The sequence below is a fragment of the Drosophila pseudoobscura genome, chromosome 2 (genome assembly GCF_009870125.1).
Source record: "Drosophila pseudoobscura strain MV-25-SWS-2005 chromosome 2, UCI_Dpse_MV25, whole genome shotgun sequence".
Lineage (NCBI taxonomy): Eukaryota > Metazoa > Arthropoda > Insecta > Diptera > Drosophilidae > Drosophila > Drosophila pseudoobscura.
The window spans coordinates 28,124,950-28,145,712 of NC_046679.1; the positions used below are offsets into that span (position 1 = coordinate 28,124,950).

A 20,763-nucleotide genomic window follows, 5' to 3' on the forward strand; every position below is an offset into this window, starting at 1 on the left:
TCTGAGGCTACCAGCTTGTCATAAAAAGAAAAACATGGTGATACTTAGTACATTTAGTACACTACATCTGGCAGCGCTAACCAGAAACAAAAAGTCATCTTCAGGCGGCGTTTAGCATTTTGCAAAAATTTATCATTTCCAGCAAGTTAAATTAAACTAGAAGTAAACTGCAATGTCGATTTTAGCCTACAACGGTGGCTGTGTTGTGGCCATGCGCGGCAAGGACTGTGTGGCTATTGCTACTGATCATCGCTTCGGTGTCCAGGCGCAGACCATATCGACTGACTTCAAGAAGGTGTTCCACATTGCCCCACGTATGTTTCTGGGGCTCACTGGACTGCAGACAGATATTCTGACGGTGCGCGATCGTCTGATGTTCCGCAAGAATCTGTACGAGACCCGCGAGAACCGTGAAATGGCACCCAAGCCGTTCTCTGCCATGCTCTCCAGTTTCCTCTACGAGCACCGTTTCGGACCATACTTCATCGAGCCCGTTGTTGCTGGCCTAGATCCCAAGACACTGAAGCCCTTTGTTTGCAACATGGATTTGATTGGCTGCCCCAACGAGCCCGATGACTTCGTTGTGGCTGGAACTTGCGCCGAACAGCTGTACGGCATGTGCGAGACTCTCTGGAAGCCAGACCTGCAACCGGACCAGCTGTTCGAGGTGATTGCCCAGTCCATGATGAACGCCTTCGACCGCGACGCTATGAGCGGTTGGGGTGCCACCGTCTATATAATCGAAAAGGATAAGATCACAGAGCGCTCGCTGAAGACCCGCATGGACTAGATGGGTGATTGGGGAGTTCTTTTGCTTATTTTGTAGACAACAACAGAAACATACATTTTATACAAATAAAATTTGTTTAGGTACAAAATATGCTTTTTAATAGTGGTTATTATTCCTCTTTCCACTCGACAGACTTCTTGGCAAGTGCCAAAGCCGCCTCCTTGGTTTTGGCTCCACCAATGAATCCGGTGTGGTGAACAAATATGAGATCTTTAATCCCGGCCAGTTCGCTCAGCTTTTCGTCTCGCGCTCCCCTCCAGGGGGTCGGCAGAAATTTGCGTCCCACAAAACTACCGGGACTCAGAGGCACTCCAGCCACTCGCCAACCGCTGCCATCAGAGAAAATAACCAATTTTGGCACTCCTTCAACATGGTACTCCTTTTCCAAATCTGCCAAATGAGCTTTCCATGGGCAGAACGTTGACAACAGGATTATCTCGCCCGTCGGGTAGATGGTCTTTGCCTCCTTCAGAGCAGTGCGCACATGGTCACGGGCCGCAATCCAAGAGCAGGCCACCTCCAAAACGTTGTCGACAAACTCTCTGCCAGCTACATCCATAGCCTGCTTAAAACGCTGCTCGATATCAACACCCGTGTCTTGCCAGGAGGGATTCAGCCTACCCACACGTGCTGACAGATGAGTGTTTATCTTATAGCGTGGCTCGCCTCCGTCATACATATTCTCGCCATTGTCAATGGCATCCAGTTCACTGATGAAGTTCCCATAGATCTGCACAAAGGCCAGTTGCAGATTATCCGGCGACAGCTGGATATTACGCTCACGCTTTAGGATACTCTGGATGACCCGCTCGCCGTAGTGAGTATAGATTAGGCCAGCGCTGCTCAACCTGCCACGGATTAAACTACACGTAAGATTGAATGCTCTCGATTTCTCAGTTATGTATTTACCGGATGTTGAAATCCTTGGAGACCTCTGGGCGAAGAATGTTGAATGTTTCCTTGAACGATGTCTGATGATGGTCGTACCATTTCTTGTCATGATCGTACACACTGCCCACATCCACTATGACGTCACACTTTTCCCTCAGTTCCTTATCGTCACGACTGCGGAAGATCTCGGCATTCTCGTACTCCGGCAATTGTTTCAGCATGAAGCATGCCACAACCTCGTCGCAGTGGAAGGTTCCGTTGTGTGTTCCAATCCATAAGGGAGTTGGGCGTTTCGAAGGAGAAGCATCATCCATTCTGGTTAATTTTCCTGCGTATAGCAACTGTTAAGAATATTTTATTCATTTAAATTATTGCTTTATTGAATACTTACGAAAAAAGCGACAAAAACGCGGCAAACAGACCCTCATAAAAATATCGAAATATCAAAAAAACCCACATAAGCCCCCTTCATTTAAACAGTTCAACGACTTAAGGTAAATGGCGGAAAATATTACTGATTGACATCTTTCCTGTGAACTTAAAAAACAACGATATCTTTCACGTGAACTATGCTAAAATGATACAATTAGCCTTATTTTCGGAAAAATATTCAAATACCTTCATGGTCTACAATGAGTTAATCTTTCTCCGTCAAGGATTGGAAACCTTATTGCTCAATTTTGATATTCCCTGGAATATTACTAGCTAGATATAAAATTTTGCCATGCCCACATATATTTATACGATTTGTAAATAAATTTTCTACTGAACTGGCTTACTCTAAATACTTGCTTTTATTGGATCTTGTCCAAAAAAAGGTTTTAGCGAAAGAGTTCAAACATGTATCATATTTGTATGGTTGGCAGCGCGGTATAGCGCAAAATCTGGCTTTTCAACAAGGTTGGCAGGTCCGTTTGTAACTTTTTTTTGGTGCTGGCAAATCGTTGCTCCTACTCCTCCACCTCTTCGCACTGTGTCTACCTCTACCTTTCTTGCTTCGTTTTGTGATGTGTGTGATTTTTATTTGCTTGTTTTTTTTACCCGCTTATTTTATTCCATAGCTTAATTCTGGGCTTAGTCGGCTTTTAGTTGTATTTTCTAGAACAGAGTTTTGGTGATTAGAGATTTAAGCGTAAAGTAATAAACCCCCCTATCCCAAAAGATGACGATCGCGAGAGTCCATACAGCAAAACACATTTTAGTAAATTTATACAACAAATATACACAATACAAATATGTACATACATAAAAAATATATATATAGTACAAACTATATATCGATTTCGCATACAAATACAAATAAATGTCCAGGTCCCCTAGTAATTTGTAAAGTACACACTAGATTATCCCATTGTATCCTTTTTCTTTTATGCTTTTGTATTTATCGGTATAAATTGGAGTTGTTTTTTTTTTTTTTAAATTAATCTTTTTGCACAGAACACGGGCTGTCCGTGTCAGTGCGAAAGAATGCAGTGAAGTGTATATAAATATATAAACTAATAAAAAAAATACGAGTGTAAATTAGATTGCTTACTTAGGGCGACACTCGACACTAAGCTAACATGTCCAATATCGAATGTACGGAAGGTCAATTTTTTTGCTTGGGCTTTGTGCTTTCCATTAGACTCATGACGGTCTTGCGCATGTCCTCCGTTTCCTTGAGCTCCTTCTCCAGATGCTCGATCTGCTCCTTCTTCGCCTGCAGCTGCGTTTCCAGCACGAAGACCAGATCCTCACACTTTTTGCGACCCTCGCGCTGCTCCTCGAGGCTCTTGTGCGTTTTGGCCAGCTCACAATCGCGCTCCTCAATGCTGCGCACCTTCTCCTTGATGTCCTGCTCATAGGCCAACACGGATTTCTTCAGCTTATCGATGCGTGAAATCTACAAAACAAATGATGCGATTTCAATACTGGTTATTTGGAATGCTGCTGCTTGGTCTTACGCTGTCCTTGCTGAGGGCCTCCAATTTAATGAGCTCGTCGCGTTTTGAGCTAAGATTTGTTTTCAGATCTTCGCAATCCTTTCGGAGGCTGGCTACCTCCGATTCCTTAACGGCCAGGCGGCGCTCGCTGGCCTTCAAATGATCCTCGTTCTCGGATAGTTGCTTCAGCAAGTTGCTCATGTTGCTCTTCAGCTTGTGTGTCTGCTGTTTGAGATCCTTGCACTGCGTTTGCAGTCTAAAATAAGAGGGTGAATAAATCATAAGATCCTAATAGTCTCAAGTCATAATTTGTGATTGCCACTTACCGCTCCTGGCTGATGAGCAGCTCAAAGTTCTTGGTCTGAAACTGTTCCAGTTCGGCGTTCTGGACATTGGCGAGCTGTGTACTACGAATCAATTGGTTGTTGGCCTGCTCCAGTCGCTGTTGCACGTTCAGCATGCTACTGTTGAGGCTGTCTATGCGATGGTTGTACAGCTCGATCACCTGTGAGACGGGCGCCGACTGCAGTTCATTGCGCCTGACAATGCCGCTTATGTTGTCCAACAGTGCCTCGATGCGCTGCGATAGCTCCTTGTTGGTGAAGGTGCGATGGCACTTGAGGATTGTGCTGAGATTATACCACTGCTTGGGTGCTTCACGGCCGCAGCCGGCGGGCGGAGCGACCGACGAGCAACTAAGTCGTCCACTGTTGATGCTTGCCACATGCTTTGGAAGAGCCGACGGCAAGCGATAAACGATATGGATAGACTAGAAAAGAATGATTGTAGTGATGCCCACCTTCGCCACGGCTACCTTGGGGAAGCGCTCGAATCGGGCAATCTGTAGAACGGCCTCCACCAGCTGCTCATTGCCGCTGGTTAAGCCCCGGGCCAGGGCATACTGCAGTTGGGGCTGCTCCAGCAGAGAGCAGCACATGTCGAAATACTCCTTCTTGGCAATGTTGGTAATGTTGGCAAAATTCATAAGCAGCAGCAGAAGGCAGAAGATCGCCTTCTCTACCTCGGCCTGTCCCAGCGATTGGTAGCTCAGGCATTGTGGTGTCAGGGACAGCGGAGCGGTCAGAATTTTGTCAAATTTGGACTCGGATATTTTCGATAGTACCAACTTTTCAGTCTTGGACTCGCGCAGCAGATCCAGCAGCAGCCGCAGAATGGCCACGACTTGAGCGGGCTTCGTTTCGGGCCGCTCGGCACTGGCCACCAAGCTGACTAGATTGGTAGGGTCGCGAGCTATCAGTTGGGCCACAACGGCACCCTTGCCCAGACGCAGCAGAGTGGAGACAAGCTCAATGGCCGCCACGCCGCACAAATCGGAGTTCAGCCATTCGCCGATCAACTCGTACAGACGCGGTGTGATGGCGTCCAGGCTGATGACACTGCTCTGCTCCTCGGAGAGATCGAGAATGTAGCTGATGAGGCGAAAGACCAGATGAAGGCAGATCTGTTGATGCTTTCGCGTATCCTCGTGAGAGTCGTCCATGGCGCAGCTCGAACTGATTTGCTGAAACGTTTAGCGAGCGACAGAGCATGATAATGAACGACAATGGATTTATGATATGCTGTTTGCTTACATCCAAGAGCTTTTCCACATCCTCGCAGTAGTGGCTGTGGGAGAGCATGGCCTGATGGAGGCCCGCATGATCCTTGGAGTCCAGCATGAAGTCCACAATGCGCCGCAACTCGGCTACATTCCAGTTCTTAAGGCAATCCTCGATACCCACAAAGCATGCGTGCAGGAAGGTGTGCAGCTCGTGCTGCTCAAACGCGTGCACATCTTCGGAGAGGATGATGAGCATTTTGTAGCCGAGCAGGCCGTAGTTTATGATCCGTTTGCAGAAGCTGGATATATTCACGTTGCGCAGGAAGAGGAACAGCACCACGAAATTTTTATAGCACAGATTCGCCAGTATCGAAAGGGCCAGCAGGGCGTGCGATGGCGGCTGCGCGTCGTCAGTGTCGCCCTCCACATTGTGGACCATGTCCACCAGGTGCTCGAGCAGGACTGGCAGATACGGCTCCTCCCAGCTGATGTGTATGCCATAGGTTAGGTCCTGCAACAGGACCAGCAGACGATATACCCGCTCCTCGCGCTCAGTTTTCTTCAAAATAAAACTCAACAGCGGCACAAAGCAGTACTTCTCGATAATGGCCCCACGCGCCTCTAAATTCCGGCTGCAGTGCTGAACCAGCTCTACACATGTCCACAGCACCTCGCACTTCCCGTCCAGCGCACTCATCAGCGCGTGCAGATCCATAAAAAACCTAGCCAGCTCCAGATTTCCGGGAGTCGGTGCATAATAGTGCGGATGCACTTTCGTTTCCAGCAGTATGATGCTGCGGTGCAGATGCACTAGCGACTCCTCGGACTTTAGCTGGTTGTAGATGGCTGCCTGGCTGCTAAATTCTCGCATATACCCAATGGCCTCCGCCACTCCTGCGTCCTGGTTCACCAGCGATGAGTGCTGCTGCTGCGGCGACTCGTTGTTGTTGTTGTTAATGGTGCTGCCGCCATTATTGTTAGTGACAACTGTGGGATTCCTAAGCGAAAACATATATTTATCTTTCAAAATTTTCCACTTTATCACAACAAAAATATTTGCTTATTTCCAAAGTGTGTGATTTATCACAACCAGTGTGACTGACCCTTTAAATATACCGTAATATACCATCGCATTTACCAAATAAACCGTAAATATACTGACGAATTCAAGTTCTATTTTACATATTACTCGTTTTTGATATTCAGTGGAATATTACTAGCTAGATAGAAAATTTTGCCATGCCCACATAATTTTATACGATTGATGAATCAATTCTCTACTTGATTGGCTTAATTTAAATACTTGCTTTTATTGGATTTCTATATACCGTTGAAAACTTGGTCGGGTGGAATAAAATGATGGCAGAAAACGGCCACGACAGCACTGATTAGCTATCGAATATATGGCTTTCCCGATAACACAGAGTTGCAACTCTGGAAACCGTATTTTTAAACGTTACACTTGAAAATCTTTTTGTAGGTAGTGTAAGATTGATAAGTTCAATTATTTAGATATGTTTAAGTGGAACAATTAAGGGCTGAACACGAAATAATTGTACCAAGCACTGCCAGCTTATTAGAAAACTCAGTCCATTACTCGTTTGCATGGGCTTGTTGATCTAGGAAATTAGCAAGTGTCGGCTAATTTGTTAAACAACAATTTATTGAAACCATTTCGATGTTTTTGACTGTCGGTTCATGAAGTAAATCATAGGGTCTGAAAGTGCTGAAAATTTCAGACCCGTTTAGTCAGCATCCTAAACCCAAGACCAACGCATGGATATTGATTGGATAAAGCGAAATTCATCAAACTAATCAAGAAATAATGGCAGAAGCCCGTTTGCGCCGAAATATAAGTCGGCAAATACCCGCAATGTAAGATTTAAAGAGTCCAATAATACCCTACTTTGCTTAAAATATTTGTGAATCGTGTAGATTAAAAATACATTATGGAACTGTGATGTGTGATGCGGCTTATATAACCAGCTTCTGTTGCTTTAAGTTATTTAGATATCGTATTTCCGTTGATTGTGAGCTGAAAATGAGTAACAAATAATCAAAACAAGCCCCGTGCTGTCTGCTCAAGTGTCTGTTGTTGCGGATCTGCGAAAAAAAAAACATAAATCACACTGCTGGCTGATGCTGATGAGAACGATCACGTGTGCGCGAAAACACAAAAAACCGTTTAATTTAAGTTGCTACAAAGGTGTTCTCAACCTGCGTTGTTGTCCCTCTCTCCCACGACCTTCGGGCGGACAGAAAGCAAGCTCGGAAATCGACAGCTTCAAATACAAACGGAAACAGCAGGCAGCAGGCAGCAGACAGGCTCAAAACTCGTTTCCAAACACTTTTCCAATTGCCTAGACGGAACGATCATTCAATGAAAATGCACTTTGGATGACACCCCACCGTCATAGAGAGCAGAGGGGTGCAGCTTTGAGGGTGCTTGTCAACACTGCAGACCATCGCTTATCACGAGACGGTGAACCCAAGCTTCATTCAAAAGTGCTCTTATCATTCGTATTTATTTTGAAGTTCATTGCCACTGCGGGGGGAGGCATTAAAAAGTTAAGTGTATTTCTATAATTACCGTTGTAATTATATTTTCACGCCCATGAACAAATAAACAAACAGCTCTAATAAACACCTTTTTAGTAGGGGGTATGCATGGAATTCAGGGGCATATTGTGGATGCTGCCTATGAACGAACACGTTCGTCTTTCTATCTATATGAATAGCCTAAGCACTTGGTATGTGACTAGGGACTGGAACGTACAAAACAACCGTTTGTTCCTATATTTGTATCACTTTCTTCGAAATGTTGATAGGTTCGAAGACCTATTCCGATTAGAAGGTATCTGTTGGTCGTCGCCTTGTCTAATATTTGCACCTACGCCCAGCCCATTTAACTTAAATTAGCGCCGCATTTTTCAGAAACAAATTGCTTAATAATGGTTCGTACAAATATGTGAGAAATGCTTGAACGCGACAAAACTCAGTTAGGAGCAATTATATTAAAAAATATGCATTACATATAAATGCCATGACTAGTATGTGCTTATACGCAGAATTCCTTAGTCAAATAAGTTATCGAAATCAACAAATAAGCAATTACATAATTAGAAGGAAATTGGTTTAATTTAAATTGAAATTTATACAACTTTGATTGCACTTAAGAGCTTAAGCCTGGGAGCTGCTATTCTTCTGTGAAGAGATCAAAGAGACGGGCTGTTCTATGCATCTCTTCCGACTTGGGCGAGTAGATGCATTATAGTACATATTCTTGTTTGAACCTGAACCCCAGTCGGAATGCGGGATGGATGTGAACTTAAGTTGCCTCGGCCGGGTATCAACTGTCGACGGGAGGCGCTACTGACGCTGCCTTGGCGGCTTAGCATTTGCAAATAAAGATTCAACAAAAATTATAAAATTCAGTAAATCGATTCCATTCTGAATCAATTGGAAGAAGACTGACTTATTGCATGGCATAATGTCGTATGCCGCATCGCATTGAGGCGGTAACCGGTTTGTCGGCAGCTCAATTATTTTCCCTGCACACAACGATGGCACGGCGCAATCAATGGAATATCTTTTAAGGTGTTTTTTTTGTGTTTGCCGCTAAATCGATTACCAAATTTCGATCCAACATTCGTATTGACACAAATGCCAAAGCCCGCCTGGACTGCAAGCAAGAACAATGCACGGGAGAGGGCTTAAGCTTTGATTGTACCCTCTGCAAAAAGGTTATGATGATTTTCAGTAGATCTTAATATATATGTGTGCCACTCGGTATATAGAATGGAGAAGAGAAACTTGTAACTTTCGATATTTATTCCATCGCCTATTGACCGTATACGGGTAAGAACGATTGACTAATCCAGGGTATCAAGAGTTTCTACATTCCCTTTTTATCGAACCTTATTTTCTTGTTTTTGTTTTGTTCGCGGCGCTCCGTTTTGTAAGCTCAGCTTAATGGAAAGCTTTACTCTCCCTCTCCCACTGCCTGCTGTTATTCGTATTTACTGCTCTTTGTTGTTGCCTTTGCTGTTACTCGTATACTGTTGTTGTTGCTGTTACTCATACGTACTGCGGCAACCATTGTTGTAACGGAACCGAAAGCGACAATCCGAGCGAGCAAAATACACGGCTAAAGCTTTGGTCTCGGTTTCAGTTTGTTTTGACCGGGCGACGCGCTCTGAACATAGAGAGATCTCCTCCTCCGATCCAGAGAGAACCTACGAGTATACCCCCGCGAACGGACATGGTTGAATTTAACACGTAGAACCTAAAACAGAAATATAATCACACTATACTTAACGGTTAACTTATTCTCTCAAGTGCGTGGCGAAAAATAGTTGAAATTTGGCCAAAAATAGAAGTTTGAAAACCCATTTAAAATCCTTAAAAATGAATATTCATATACGACTACATACGAGTATGTGTGGCATTAAGTAGCGGCATTGATTACTCAGCAGCTGCAGTCACACACACGCGACTCTGATAGCAATCAAAGTCGTACCCCCCTTCGGTGTAACCCTTTTACGAAATATGGCTAGAAGTCTGCGGTTGCCAGTTCTTGGCCATCAACTGCAGACAAATTTGCATTAAGAATCGTTAATTGCAAAACACAATACGTTTACAAGTGCCTTAGTCTGTAGGCCAGAGGAGCGGAACAGTTGGCAAATATTTCTTCTACAAATCCACGAAATAATTAAACAGACAAGAACACAAACAAAAGAACATATACCATACATTTTTTATAGTCAAATAAAAAGAGTAATTATAATAAACGAAAGTAAATCAGGAAAACAACACTAAGGAGGTGCCCATAATGGTGGATCTCTGATCAGTATATATCGTATAACCCCGCTTTGTGATCTGATCAGTGTGCCACTAGGTACCATCGTAAACGGTTCCCACTTGATATCTGCTAAAATTCAGTGTCTTTTGATGGTGCGGCTGCTTTAAGGGTTTACGGTTCATGATTTGAGGTGTGTCTGATTTAATCATATCATATATCATGCGATCTTTCTTTCGTGAAGATCATCTGTGAAGATCAATATCTTAACCGGTTTAAGTGTGGAAATACGCATCTTATTGACGTATGATCTGCCATACCGAAATAAACAAAAAAACAAAACTCCAACTCTAACCCTAGGCACCCGACATCTGAACTGGTTTTAAAAGTATCTTCAAGGTTTTACCTTTTTTTTTGTGGTCTGTTGTGATATTTTTTGGCTTACTTTGCCAAGTCACCTGCAAAAGTTTTCGGGCCCCCAAATGTCAATAAACTTTGAACTAAAAAAAAAGGTTACAAAGATCTCTCTTAAAGTGTACTTTTACTGAGAGAAATTTATTCTTACAGCCGCATGCAAATTCCTTAATTCCCTGCAAAAAGGTGGAAGAATATGATATATACGAGTATTACGCATAAATTTGGTGTCATTTGTTGTCAGATTTCTTTGAATTGAAACTGAATGCACTTCCACTTAAAACCATCAAGCCCACCGCCACATGGAAACGTATAGACGCTCTGTAAGAGTATAAGCCATGAAAAGAAATTATTTTCAATACGCACATATAAACACGTAACGTAACATTCATTTGTGTCCCAAAAACAAAAATCTTTAACCGCATAATAAGCAAAAGAAAGCAACAGCCGATGGCACTACGAATATTCAATTAAAAGCTATTTTGTGTTTGTTCGAAAGGTTTTTTTGCCACTTAGCACTAGCTTTGGAGTCTCAGTCCCTCACTTATAAGTAAACATAATGATCCCCGTGATGATGGGAATATAATTTCCAACTAAATGATCGCTAGACAGCAGTGAAAACGAACATCAAACACAAATCAAACGGAAACAGAAAGCACAAAAGCAAACCAACAGCTGAAAAAACAGGCGCATCGCGTATACGCCACCATGTCCAATGGCAAGGCTGCTGCCGCAGCTGAGAAAAATGGGTAAAAATTACAGTGCATTCTTTGCGAACAATTCTAGCTTAAACAATAACCAATAGTTAATTGCTAAATGAAATTAAATACATTGCATTTTCTGTTTTGTAGCTCATTGAACGATCGGCCATTGTTCATGCAAAATGGCAATGGACGTCTGGCCCCCGCAAACGATGTGGAAGTCAGCAACTTCCGACGCGCCCTGCCACAGTTTTTAGCTGTTAGTATTAAGAACATATTGCTATTCGGTAAATAACATTACAAATTCTACTTAATTTATGATTTTTAGAGGAATGAAATTAAATTGTTTGAGAAATTGATTGGAAATTCAATTCGATCATCTTGATTATTACCTTTAATAATTACCCAAACTTGTTCGGAACACTACAAGTGTGTATAAATGTTATTGGAATTTCTATAAAATACTTTGTTTTAAAGCCTGTGGAATGCATTTGCATATAAACCTCATTCATTTGGCAGGATTAATATACATCAAATGTTGTCTCATTAGCAAGCGTTTAATTGGGTGATATTTTATATAGTTAAATATACCATAAACAAAATTTTTGCATGCGAAACTCCAAAGAATTTAAAATATGTAGATGTTGCTTTAAATATATTAAATATTCCTGGGTTAAAAACCAGCAGGGTATACCATCAGATCCTTCAAAAATATATGTATGTAGGTGCCATGAACTCAATTTCATTCCCTTAAAACGTGCAAACATCTTGTATGGGTCCTTTGATATATCCATGAATTATCCACAGGCTATGGCATGACTTTGGGCTTCCCCACAATTGTGATACCTGCCATCCAAGGAGGCGAGGGCCGCAGCGAAACAAACAGTGATATAATCCTCAACAAAGATGAGATATCCTGGTTCAGTAAGAGACAAAGTTTGAGTTGCAGCTTATCGAGTGTACTGATCTCTCCGTTTTGACTTCTTGAAGGTTCCATAAATTTGATATGCGTGCCGCTGGGATGCCTCTTCTCTGGCGTGCTAACACAGCCGCTGGGCAAGCGGCGTGCAATGCAGGTAAGCCATAACCCACTTAGCCGCAATCATCCTCATCATCACCTCTTACCCATGATCCTCCTCTTCCTCCTCTGATTATTAAATCACGTGGAACATGGAACATTGACATACTGATCCGAAATCGGAGCTGCGTGACTTCTACAGAATTTTGTTGTGTAATTATGTTGACTCGCAATTGCGATCGATGCTTGTTTTTTTTGCAGTTTGTCAACCTGCCTATACTGGCGGCCTGGTTAATGTTTCACTTTGCGACGCGCACGGAGCACCTGTATGCGGCTTTATGCCTCGCTGGTCTCGGCGGTGGATTGATGGAGGCGCCGGTAAGTGTATCCCATAACCACACTCATTAATTTCTCGAAAATGGTCCCCAACACGTGTCTGTAATAGGTCCCATCGTAATCTTTGTTTGATTTATTCGTTCTTTTGTTTAAGTACAAAAATTAACATATTTCCCCCGAAACTTCAGAGCCTATTGCAAAACCGCAAATTGATTTAGGTGTGAAAAAAGATTACACTGAGATAAAAACAAGAACAATGCAAAAATGTGCAGTCAATAGAGGAGTGGGAGGATAGCCATAGATATAGATATTTATTAATTGCGTTCGTCTGAGTCTGGTATGACATTGTAGAGGGGCTTTCCCGGTCGAACTTTATTGTTGTAGACGCACGTGACGAAGCGTTTGGATCCGCTGTCCAGCATGCCACAGCCTACCAGGGTGGTCTTCATGTACGCCATGTTGGCAAACATCCACATTTCTCGGGAGGCATTGGCAGGAAAGGCATACACATGTGTGGGCGATAATTTGGATACATGGTTCCACCAATTCGTTACAAAAAAGGACATGTGCTTGGCAGGCTGCCGACTGAGATCGACAAAATCTGAGGTCTCTGCCACATTGCGAAAGCGGAATGTGTTCACGCAGACATCCGCCGATTCCTCATTGCATTGATTGGTTACCCGCATCGCCATGAGCGCCAGTTCATCGTCCCAGTTGAACAAAGGCAGTCGGTTCGCTTGAGGAAGACCATAAGCTAGTCCCCGGTTCAATCGGAAGCGTACCCAATTGTGTAGGTCAATAATTTTCTTCATGCTCTTTTTGAGTTTCACGCCCTCGTGGCTGTTCCCACACTTGGGACCCCACTAGGCAGGAAAGAAAATCTTCACTGATGAATCGCCTGATCGGGTCGGATGGGCTCGGATGTTATATACTCACAAATTTCGAATCACAGGTAAGGTGACGTACCTTACCTGGGCAGAGCTGCGACTTGCAATAGTTGATCGGCTTGGTTGGTTTGGGATAGGACTTGCGATCAATGTGGTAGGGATATTTCGTCTTATAGTAAATGAACTCTCCTGAAATATGAAAATAGTCTTTACTTAGAAGCAACACAGCAATCCACAAGATGTTCATTTTGAAACTACGGCACAGAAGCACATCGAAGTGTTTTTTATATACATATGTATAGACTTTGCCTAATTGCAATTTCTATGGTTTGAAGATTATTTAATTTGATTTCTTACGGCTTTAGAGGGTTGTTTCAAGAATATCAGGACCGTTCTCAGATTGGTTTTCGAATGCAAAAATAGTAAATTTAACTTAAAATCTATCGATTGTATAGTTTTCCTGAGGAAAAAGTGTATTTTTCAGGACCATAAACTTTGGTTGAACGTTGCCTCTTGTAACAATAGCATGGCTTTTGTGGTTTTTCGACCTTGACCAACTCCTTGAGAGCTTCACCTGCCAGTTGTGTTTGTGCCACTTGCGAATGCCACAGCCACAAGCAGCCGTTGCGAATTGCGAGATGCCAATCGCAGCTCTTAATGTCAGTCTCTGTGTAACGAGCAACCTTGATGCTTCTTTCAGGTGCTGACCTATGTGGCGGAGATCACAGAGCCCAAGTATCGTGGCATACTGTCAGCGCTGGGCACCACCTGTGTCATCACCGGGGTCTTTATACAGTTCATACTTGGCTCACTGATGGACTGGCGGAGTGTGGCCGCGGTGAGTTCTGCCTTTCCGGTGATTACCATCGTAATGCTGTGCTTTGTCCCGGAGAGTCCCGTGTGGCTGATCAGGGAGCAGCGTTTCCGGGAGGCCGTCAAGTCGCTGCAGTGGCTGAGGGGCTGGGTGCCAGAGCACAAAATCGAGGCGGAGTTCAATCAATTGTACGACGAATTGATCACACAGAAGGCCATCGAGTGCACAGCCGATGGGGTGCCAGTAGCACCCAGTCGTCGCACACTGGGCCAACGCCTACGAATGTGGCGCAAGAGAAGCTTCCTTTTGCCCTTTCTTTTGGTCTCGTTCGCCTTTTTCACAGGACACTTTTCGGGCAAGACCCCCCTGCAGACTTACGCCGTACAGATCTTCCACACCCTCAAGGCACCTATGAATAAATACCATGCCACCATACTCCTTGGTGTGGCCGAGATGTTAGCTACCATTCTGGGCGTGATACTCATCCATTTTACGGGCAAACGACCGCTGGTTCTGGTCTCCACCGTGGGCACGGGCCTCTGCTTCCTTGGCACTGCCACCTATGCCCACTTTCTCAACGAAGTGCCTGGATTCACAGTCAACAATGTGGTGGTGAATGCCTCATCGATTGTACCCAAGGAGGGCATCCTTTCGCAGGCGAACATATCAAAGATATTTGAGAACGAACAGCAGGCCATTCTACAGGATCAGGTGGATCAACTGACGACGCTGCTGCCAGAGATGTTCGAGACAACTACAATGTTTGACTTGGAGTCATGGAATCGCTCCAAAAGGGAGCTGGAGACCACCACCGATGGCGTCCCAATGGAGACTACAATGTGGCCGACAGAGCCATCGAGCAGTCCGGAGCCGCCTCCAAATCCACCGCCCGCGATGGCCACCAGCTCTGCAAAGCCCCCCATTGCGGAGGATCTGCTGCTGGCTGTCCCAAAACAAGAGAAAAACTACCTTGTGTGGGTGCCACTCATCCTGCTGCTGCTATCCGCGTTCTTTTCGCATCTGGGCATACGCATGCTACCCTGGATCCTGATTGGTGAGGTCTTTCCAGCAGAAATACGCAACAGCGCTTCGGGTTTTGCTGGCGGAGTGGGCTACATCTTTGGTTTTCTGGCCAACAAACTGTTTCTGTGGATGTTAGCCGCCTTGACGTTGCCGGGAACGTTTGCATTTTATGCCTCCGTGGCGTTCATAGGGACTGTGGTATTGTATTACACGCTGCCAGAGACCGAAGGACGTACGCTTGGTGTAAGTACCTTAATTATTCTCAATTAATTTTGGTTTATAACGGTACTCTTTTGTTGTAGGAAATTGAGGCTCATTTCTCCAAGAAATCCGATATGAATTTACTACGTAAACAGCCGAAAACGAAGCCACCCATCAAAGATGAAATCCAGATGCCGGGAAATGCCATCAATGTGGACACAATGCAGAGTTTTCATGTGCCAATCACATCACAGCAGCAGTCCAAGATCATACATTTGCAGCAAAGTGACTTTACGCCCAGAACGGCCCAGAATGGACGAAGTGGGGCAACCAATCTCGCGTTTGAGGAGAGCAATACCACACATCTGTGAGGGGGGTTTGAACCCAGCCGAACCATCCTTTCCAAGTGCTTAACATTCCAGTGATATTTCTGAGAAATAAATCTAAATATTTAGTTATATGTTTACACAAGAATGGGCTTTGTTTTATACTACATCCTACCCAGAGAGACAGAGCGCATTGCAATCAATCGTTAACTACTCTTTTTATATGTGAACTCGAGGACATTTTTAACGTAATTTAAAGCATGCTTAGAAGTAATATTGTATAACACATTTCCATAGAGATATATTCTGTATATATATGTATATATATATATAGATTTATGTAGATAGAAGCAGCTCCTCCAGCATGGGGCTTCTTATGTCTCATCATCCTGCAGCTCAAGGAATTGTGTACAGATGTCTCGACTGCATTCGCCCTTGTTGTTAAATAGGAATTTATAATAATGTCCATCCGCACAAATGGCTAAATCGAGCAAAAAGCAAAGGGTAAACACAGGTATCCAAAGGGAGAAAGAAGGATAAGGACTCACCCACAACTGAATTTGGATCGGCACCAAAGGCACACACACACCGCGGTCCCTGTGGTATGGAGAACTTCACGAAACTCCATTGACTTGAGAAATACTTGGGTATTATGGGTAGCGATGATTCGCGCGGCTTGTTATCCTCCAGATTGAAGACATGTATGGTGCCATGGTCGGAGGCAACGACAACCATGGTGGACTGGTGATTAAAGTTAATGCAAAAGATATTCGCATGGTTGCTGCCACGTCGCAGCTCTGAAACCTTCTTCCCATTCTCCGTGTCGAAGATGCGTATGAGAGTTCCCTTCTCCCCGGCGGTGGCCAGACGTGTGCCTTGCAGATTTAGGGCAATGCAACTGATGGCCGCCTCGTGGGCAATCACCTCCAGGGGGGCACGCTCCGTGTTGGCAAGATCCACGATCTGGACATGGCCAGTGCGTCGGCCAGGGAATGCAAGTAGGCTTTTATTGCTATGGGGGCAGAGCACGCACAGACCATTGGGATTGGCGCTGGTTTCGAAGACGTGCAACTGCTGCGGCTGCTGGGTGAACGTAAATACCTTGATCACACCCTCCAGCACCACCACAATCCGATCCCGACGCAGTCGCACCGCACGAACCGGCTGATTGAAGTCCAACGATATGGCTGGTGATTTTTTCAAATCATCCCAAACGATCACTTTATTGGGTGGATAGAGCGGCCGTATGCCGCCACCCACTAAGGCAAGATAATTGCAGCGAAAGAGCATTTCAACATGGCTGAGACCGCCTAAGAGACGAAACAATGAGTTGACAGTAAAATTGGATTACACGGTTGGGGAAATTCATGTACATACCCTCGGGAAAGTATTGCCTCTCCTTTTCCTTCAGCGGATCGCAGTTGTAGACGCGAAAGCCCGTGTCCGTGGCACAGGCAAAACATCCTGCAACGCAATAGCAAATTTTTGTGGAAAATATTATAGTACATAATGTTCGTGCGTGTGTGTGTGTGTGCTGGCGCTGACTGGCTGGGTTCGTGACTATGTAAACAACATACCTTGGTCCTGGTTGAAGGCTGCGTAAAGCATCCCATTGCCATACGGATTTTGCTCCGTCAGATTCATTTGTGACGCTGCAGTGGCCGTCTAACCAAATTTCGTTTTAAGTTTGGCAGATAACAATTATCAGCAGAGCAGAGCAGGACGGTGCGGATAGAGAATAAAAACAATAGAATCAGTGCTGGTAAACGACCTTTTTTGCGTGATTTTTATTTTTTTTCCTGGAGATATTTTTTAGCTTTGACTGTATTTGCTTAAACCTTATTTTAAACACAATCCAGTAAAAGGCAATCTTTTAAACTAGCCATTTGATTCATTTATCGGATAAAACTATGTGTTCAGGGCTGAGGATCGTATCTTGCTAGCAATATTAAGCCGAATATGATTTCCTTTCGTGAAATTAATATTGACCCATTGTCGACCAGGGTGTATTAAAATAAACTCCACGAAAATAATTATTCTTGAAGAAGTTTTGCGCAGTTTATGTACAAGAAATCGCAGTTTTTTTTTAAGTAAACAGGAAGTATAGGATGGATATGCAGGGAACATTTACAAAAATTATTTTATTTCGTGGTTTAGCTTCAGGATTTTAACGGTTTAAATAAAGGGGCTTAAGTGTGCTAAGTTCGAATTTTCTGCTCTCTCCTACGACGAAAAAATGAGTCGTAATTTTGAATGAACTATTAAAAAGGGTATGGACAACAGGCCATGCGTTGCAATTTCTAGGCCGTGTTGCCTGTTGTCCACACCTCTTTTTCCTTCCATTGTGTAGCAAATGTGTAGTAAACGTGTAGGTAAAATTGTGTATTTACGTTTTGTATAAAAAAATCCCATGAAAGCTAAAAAAATCGGCCATAGCTCAAATCTCGCGTAAATCTGCGTGAATATAAGGCGATCAGATCACAATAAAATGGAAATCTGCCCAGATTTTAGTAGCTGGGATAACGGCACCTTTGAGCCGTGCCGCACCTGCGGAACCTTTTATTGCACCGAAGACGATCTGATTAAGCCAATATTTTTCCCGACGACAACCGGCGACGCCAATTTTGATGTTTCGATGGCCGAAATACTGCAACAGATGACCGACTGGAATTTAATGGTGAGTTAGCACGGACCGGCCATCTTTTATTCGGATCGAATCAAAGTTTTATATGTATATGCCTCCGACACAGATACAAAAGGAAGACGGGCGTTCGCAGTACATGTGCACTTCCTGCATAGCTGAATTTCAGAGATTGCTGAAATTTAAGCAGAGCTGCTTGGAGACCCATGAGCATTGGGTGGAGCAACAGCAGAACCCTGGGATAAATATCAAAGAGGAACCCGACAGCAAGCCAAAGGAGAAGTTCTGTGCCTTCGTTTACCTGGACTCTGACAATGAAGTCAGCGACGAAGACGGCAGTCAGCGGGTTTCCGCTGCCTTCGATATACAACATGTGCCCATTAAAGCAGAGCACATGGCCCGTGTGCCGGCACAACAGACTGAAATGAAATTTGTACCGCCAGAACCGCAACCAGAGCTTGCTCCGGTGGCTGTAAAAACCGAGGCGGATCACGAGTTCATATTAAAGACTGCGACCAAAGAAAAGGATCCAGATACTGATGGCATGTGCTCTGAAAATGAGACCAAACACGATCCCAATGCCACATCCATATCCTTTGATGATTCCATACCCTATGAAAATGACGAGAGCGATGAAGAAGTCGTAAAATTCACCTATGACGATGATGAAGATGCCACAACGATTCCGCAGCCCACACAATCGGCGTCTGTTATATGTAAGATCTGCTCCCATGAGTTCCCCAATCAGAAGCTTCACCAGGCGCATATGCAGAACATGCATCTTTCCAAAGACTGGGAGTGTCATCTGTGCGGCAAGAAGTTTTTAAATTCCAAAGAGTCGCGTCTTAAATTACACATGAAATTTCACAAACTCCAGCGGCGTTTGAAATGTCCGATTTGTGGCTTCTTTTCCAACACTAAAGAGATCCTCAAGCAGCACAAACGACTGGTGCATTCGCGTACCGTGTGCCAATATTGTGGCAAAAGTATGTATCATCTAAAGCATTGATATAATCATGGTAATAATACTTTTCCTCTCATTCCAGTTATGAAACCCCATATTCTGCAGTCGCACATGATGAAGCATAAGCATGGTAAGTGTCCTGAAATGTTAATTTTTAAACTAATTTTCTCATCTTTTGCTTGTTTTGCAGAACGCGAATCTCTGTGTGCTCAAAGTCGTTCTTCTTCAGACCATAACCTGATGCCTGTTACTCCTTTCGCTCCAGACCATAAGAACCTCAATGTTGACAACCATCTACGTCTGCCGTCGACTTCCTCTGTACTTCAGTCTCTTAACCAGCCATACACTTCGTCTGCAACCCAAGAGTATGCCTTAAAGCAGACTCTAGCTCTGTTTTCTCCAATGCCTTCTCCAGAAAATAAGCGCAAATATGGAGAGCTATCAAATATTTCTCCGAATCCGCGGAATTCGCCAGTCCAGCAGCAGCAGCAGCTGCCACCCGAGGTACTGTCCGTTAATTCCTCTCCGATCCACCAGCAGGAGCAGGAGCCCACCACTGAGGAGAGTCTACCAGTGGCTTACTCTCCCATAATGCCAATTTGTGTGATACAATGCGCCTTCTGTAGCGACAGCTTTGAGGAGGCCCAGCAACTGCAGGACCATGTCCTGGCGAAACACGAGAATATGATGAGTCCATCCCAGAAAGTAAAGGCACCGCCACAGCTGCATTCCATTTCAATGGCCATGGACGTGGACATGGACACTGAATCGGATTCAAGTCCTCAGAAATCATCCTCTTGGAGTGAAAACCAGAATAGCAACTCCCGCAGCTACAGTTCCTCAAACAACAATTCTTTCGACAAATCCATCTTCAAGTGCCACATTTGCGGCAAGCCATTCGATTTAAAAATCAAACTTAATCGTCATCTCAAGCAGCACAAGAAGGCGCCCTTCTAGGCGGCTCTACACCTTTTGTGATCTTCAACAGCACATCCTGGATTGGATCCTGGATCCTTAACAAATGTATTTTCATTCTTCAGTATGAGATCACAATTTTCCATAATTTTCATTTTCCTTTTTCAAATGCACAAACAGAATTAGTTCTTGCTTTGGAAAATGCCATGTTCTCATTTACATATAGTTATTGTTTAAGCTAGGTACTAATATGGATAAATTAATGATTTATGTAGTGCATCCTTGAAGAATAGGTTGCCCAGGAGTCGAGCCATAAAAGCAAAAACTTCACAAAAAGGTACAAAGCTTCCAAATTATAATTTTCAAAAAAACCACAACAATTAAATGGAAATAAAACTTGAAGTTTTCCAATTTTATTTTTTGGGAAAATACAAAACAATAATTAATTGGAAAAAAATTCAGATAATTTTTGTATACAAATAGAAACTAAATAAATTTTTTTTTCTTTTTTTTTATATATATATTTTTAAAAGTTAAAAGAGTTAAAAGTGATTTAATAAA

At 43.7% G+C, this 20,763-nt stretch overlaps 6 protein-coding genes across 12 annotated transcripts; 3 read left to right on the forward strand and 3 right to left on the reverse strand.

Annotated features, from left to right (window-relative positions):
- Positions 1-54: 54 nt before the first annotated feature.
- Positions 55-869, forward strand: Prosbeta3 (proteasome subunit beta type-3). The gene has a single exon (XM_001359801.4). It carries the CDS (start codon positions 173-175, stop codon positions 788-790), a length of 618 nt encoding a protein of 205 aa, XP_001359838.1. The 5' UTR covers positions 55-172; the 3' UTR covers positions 791-869.
- LOC4803037 (UPF0160 protein) lies at positions 864-2,206 on the reverse strand. Its single transcript, XM_001359802.4, has 3 exons — positions 2,073-2,206; positions 1,700-2,009; positions 864-1,638 (listed from the first exon to the last, which is right to left on the reverse strand). Exons 1-3 carry the CDS (start codon positions 2,107-2,109, stop codon positions 900-902), a joined length of 1,086 nt encoding a protein of 361 aa, XP_001359839.4. The 5' UTR covers positions 2,110-2,206; the 3' UTR covers positions 864-899.
- On the reverse strand, positions 1,979-6,251 carry LOC6897896 (uncharacterized). Its single transcript, XM_002137962.3, has 7 exons — positions 5,196-6,251; positions 4,403-5,125; positions 3,930-4,330; positions 3,625-3,859; positions 2,300-3,563; positions 2,073-2,218; positions 1,979-2,009 (listed from the first exon to the last, which is right to left on the reverse strand). Exons 1-5 carry the CDS (start codon positions 6,174-6,176, stop codon positions 3,270-3,272), a joined length of 2,634 nt encoding a protein of 877 aa, XP_002137998.2. The 5' UTR covers positions 6,177-6,251; the 3' UTR covers positions 1,979-2,009; positions 2,073-2,218; positions 2,300-3,269.
- Positions 6,252-6,932: 681 nt separating this feature from the next.
- LOC4803038 (facilitated trehalose transporter Tret1) lies at positions 6,933-15,830 on the forward strand. 7 transcript variants are annotated; one of them, XM_015182768.2, is made up of 8 exons: positions 9,302-9,428; positions 10,876-11,125; positions 11,228-11,364; positions 11,885-12,001; positions 12,068-12,153; positions 12,357-12,473; positions 14,019-15,398; positions 15,458-15,830. In XM_015182768.2, exons 2-8 carry the CDS (start codon positions 11,085-11,087, stop codon positions 15,725-15,727), a joined length of 2,148 nt encoding a protein of 715 aa, XP_015038254.2. In that variant the 5' UTR covers positions 9,302-9,428; positions 10,876-11,084; the 3' UTR covers positions 15,728-15,830. The 7 variants fall into 7 exon arrangements, with proteins under 7 accessions (XP_015038251.2, XP_015038254.2, XP_001359840.3 ...); XM_001359803.4 differs by having other exon boundaries at positions 9,334-9,405; XM_015182767.2 differs by having other exon boundaries at positions 9,345-9,442.
- A 51-nt stretch (positions 15,831-15,881) lies between these two features.
- LOC4803040 (WD repeat domain phosphoinositide-interacting protein 3) lies at positions 15,882-17,495 on the reverse strand. Its single transcript, XM_001359804.4, has 4 exons — positions 17,260-17,495; positions 17,060-17,146; positions 16,231-16,992; positions 15,882-16,163 (listed from the first exon to the last, which is right to left on the reverse strand). The coding sequence occupies exons 1-4, from the start codon at positions 17,324-17,326 to the stop codon at positions 16,057-16,059; spliced, it is 1,023 nt and encodes a 340-aa protein (XP_001359841.1). The 5' UTR covers positions 17,327-17,495; the 3' UTR covers positions 15,882-16,056.
- Positions 17,496-17,988: 493 nt separating this feature from the next.
- E(var)3-9 (Enhancer of variegation 3-9) lies at positions 17,989-20,604 on the forward strand. Its single transcript, XM_001359805.5, has 4 exons — positions 17,989-18,359; positions 18,433-19,309; positions 19,370-19,417; positions 19,478-20,604. The coding sequence occupies exons 1-4, from the start codon at positions 18,171-18,173 to the stop codon at positions 20,242-20,244; spliced, it is 1,881 nt and encodes a 626-aa protein (XP_001359842.5). The 5' UTR covers positions 17,989-18,170; the 3' UTR covers positions 20,245-20,604.
- Positions 20,605-20,763: the final 159 nt, after the last annotated feature.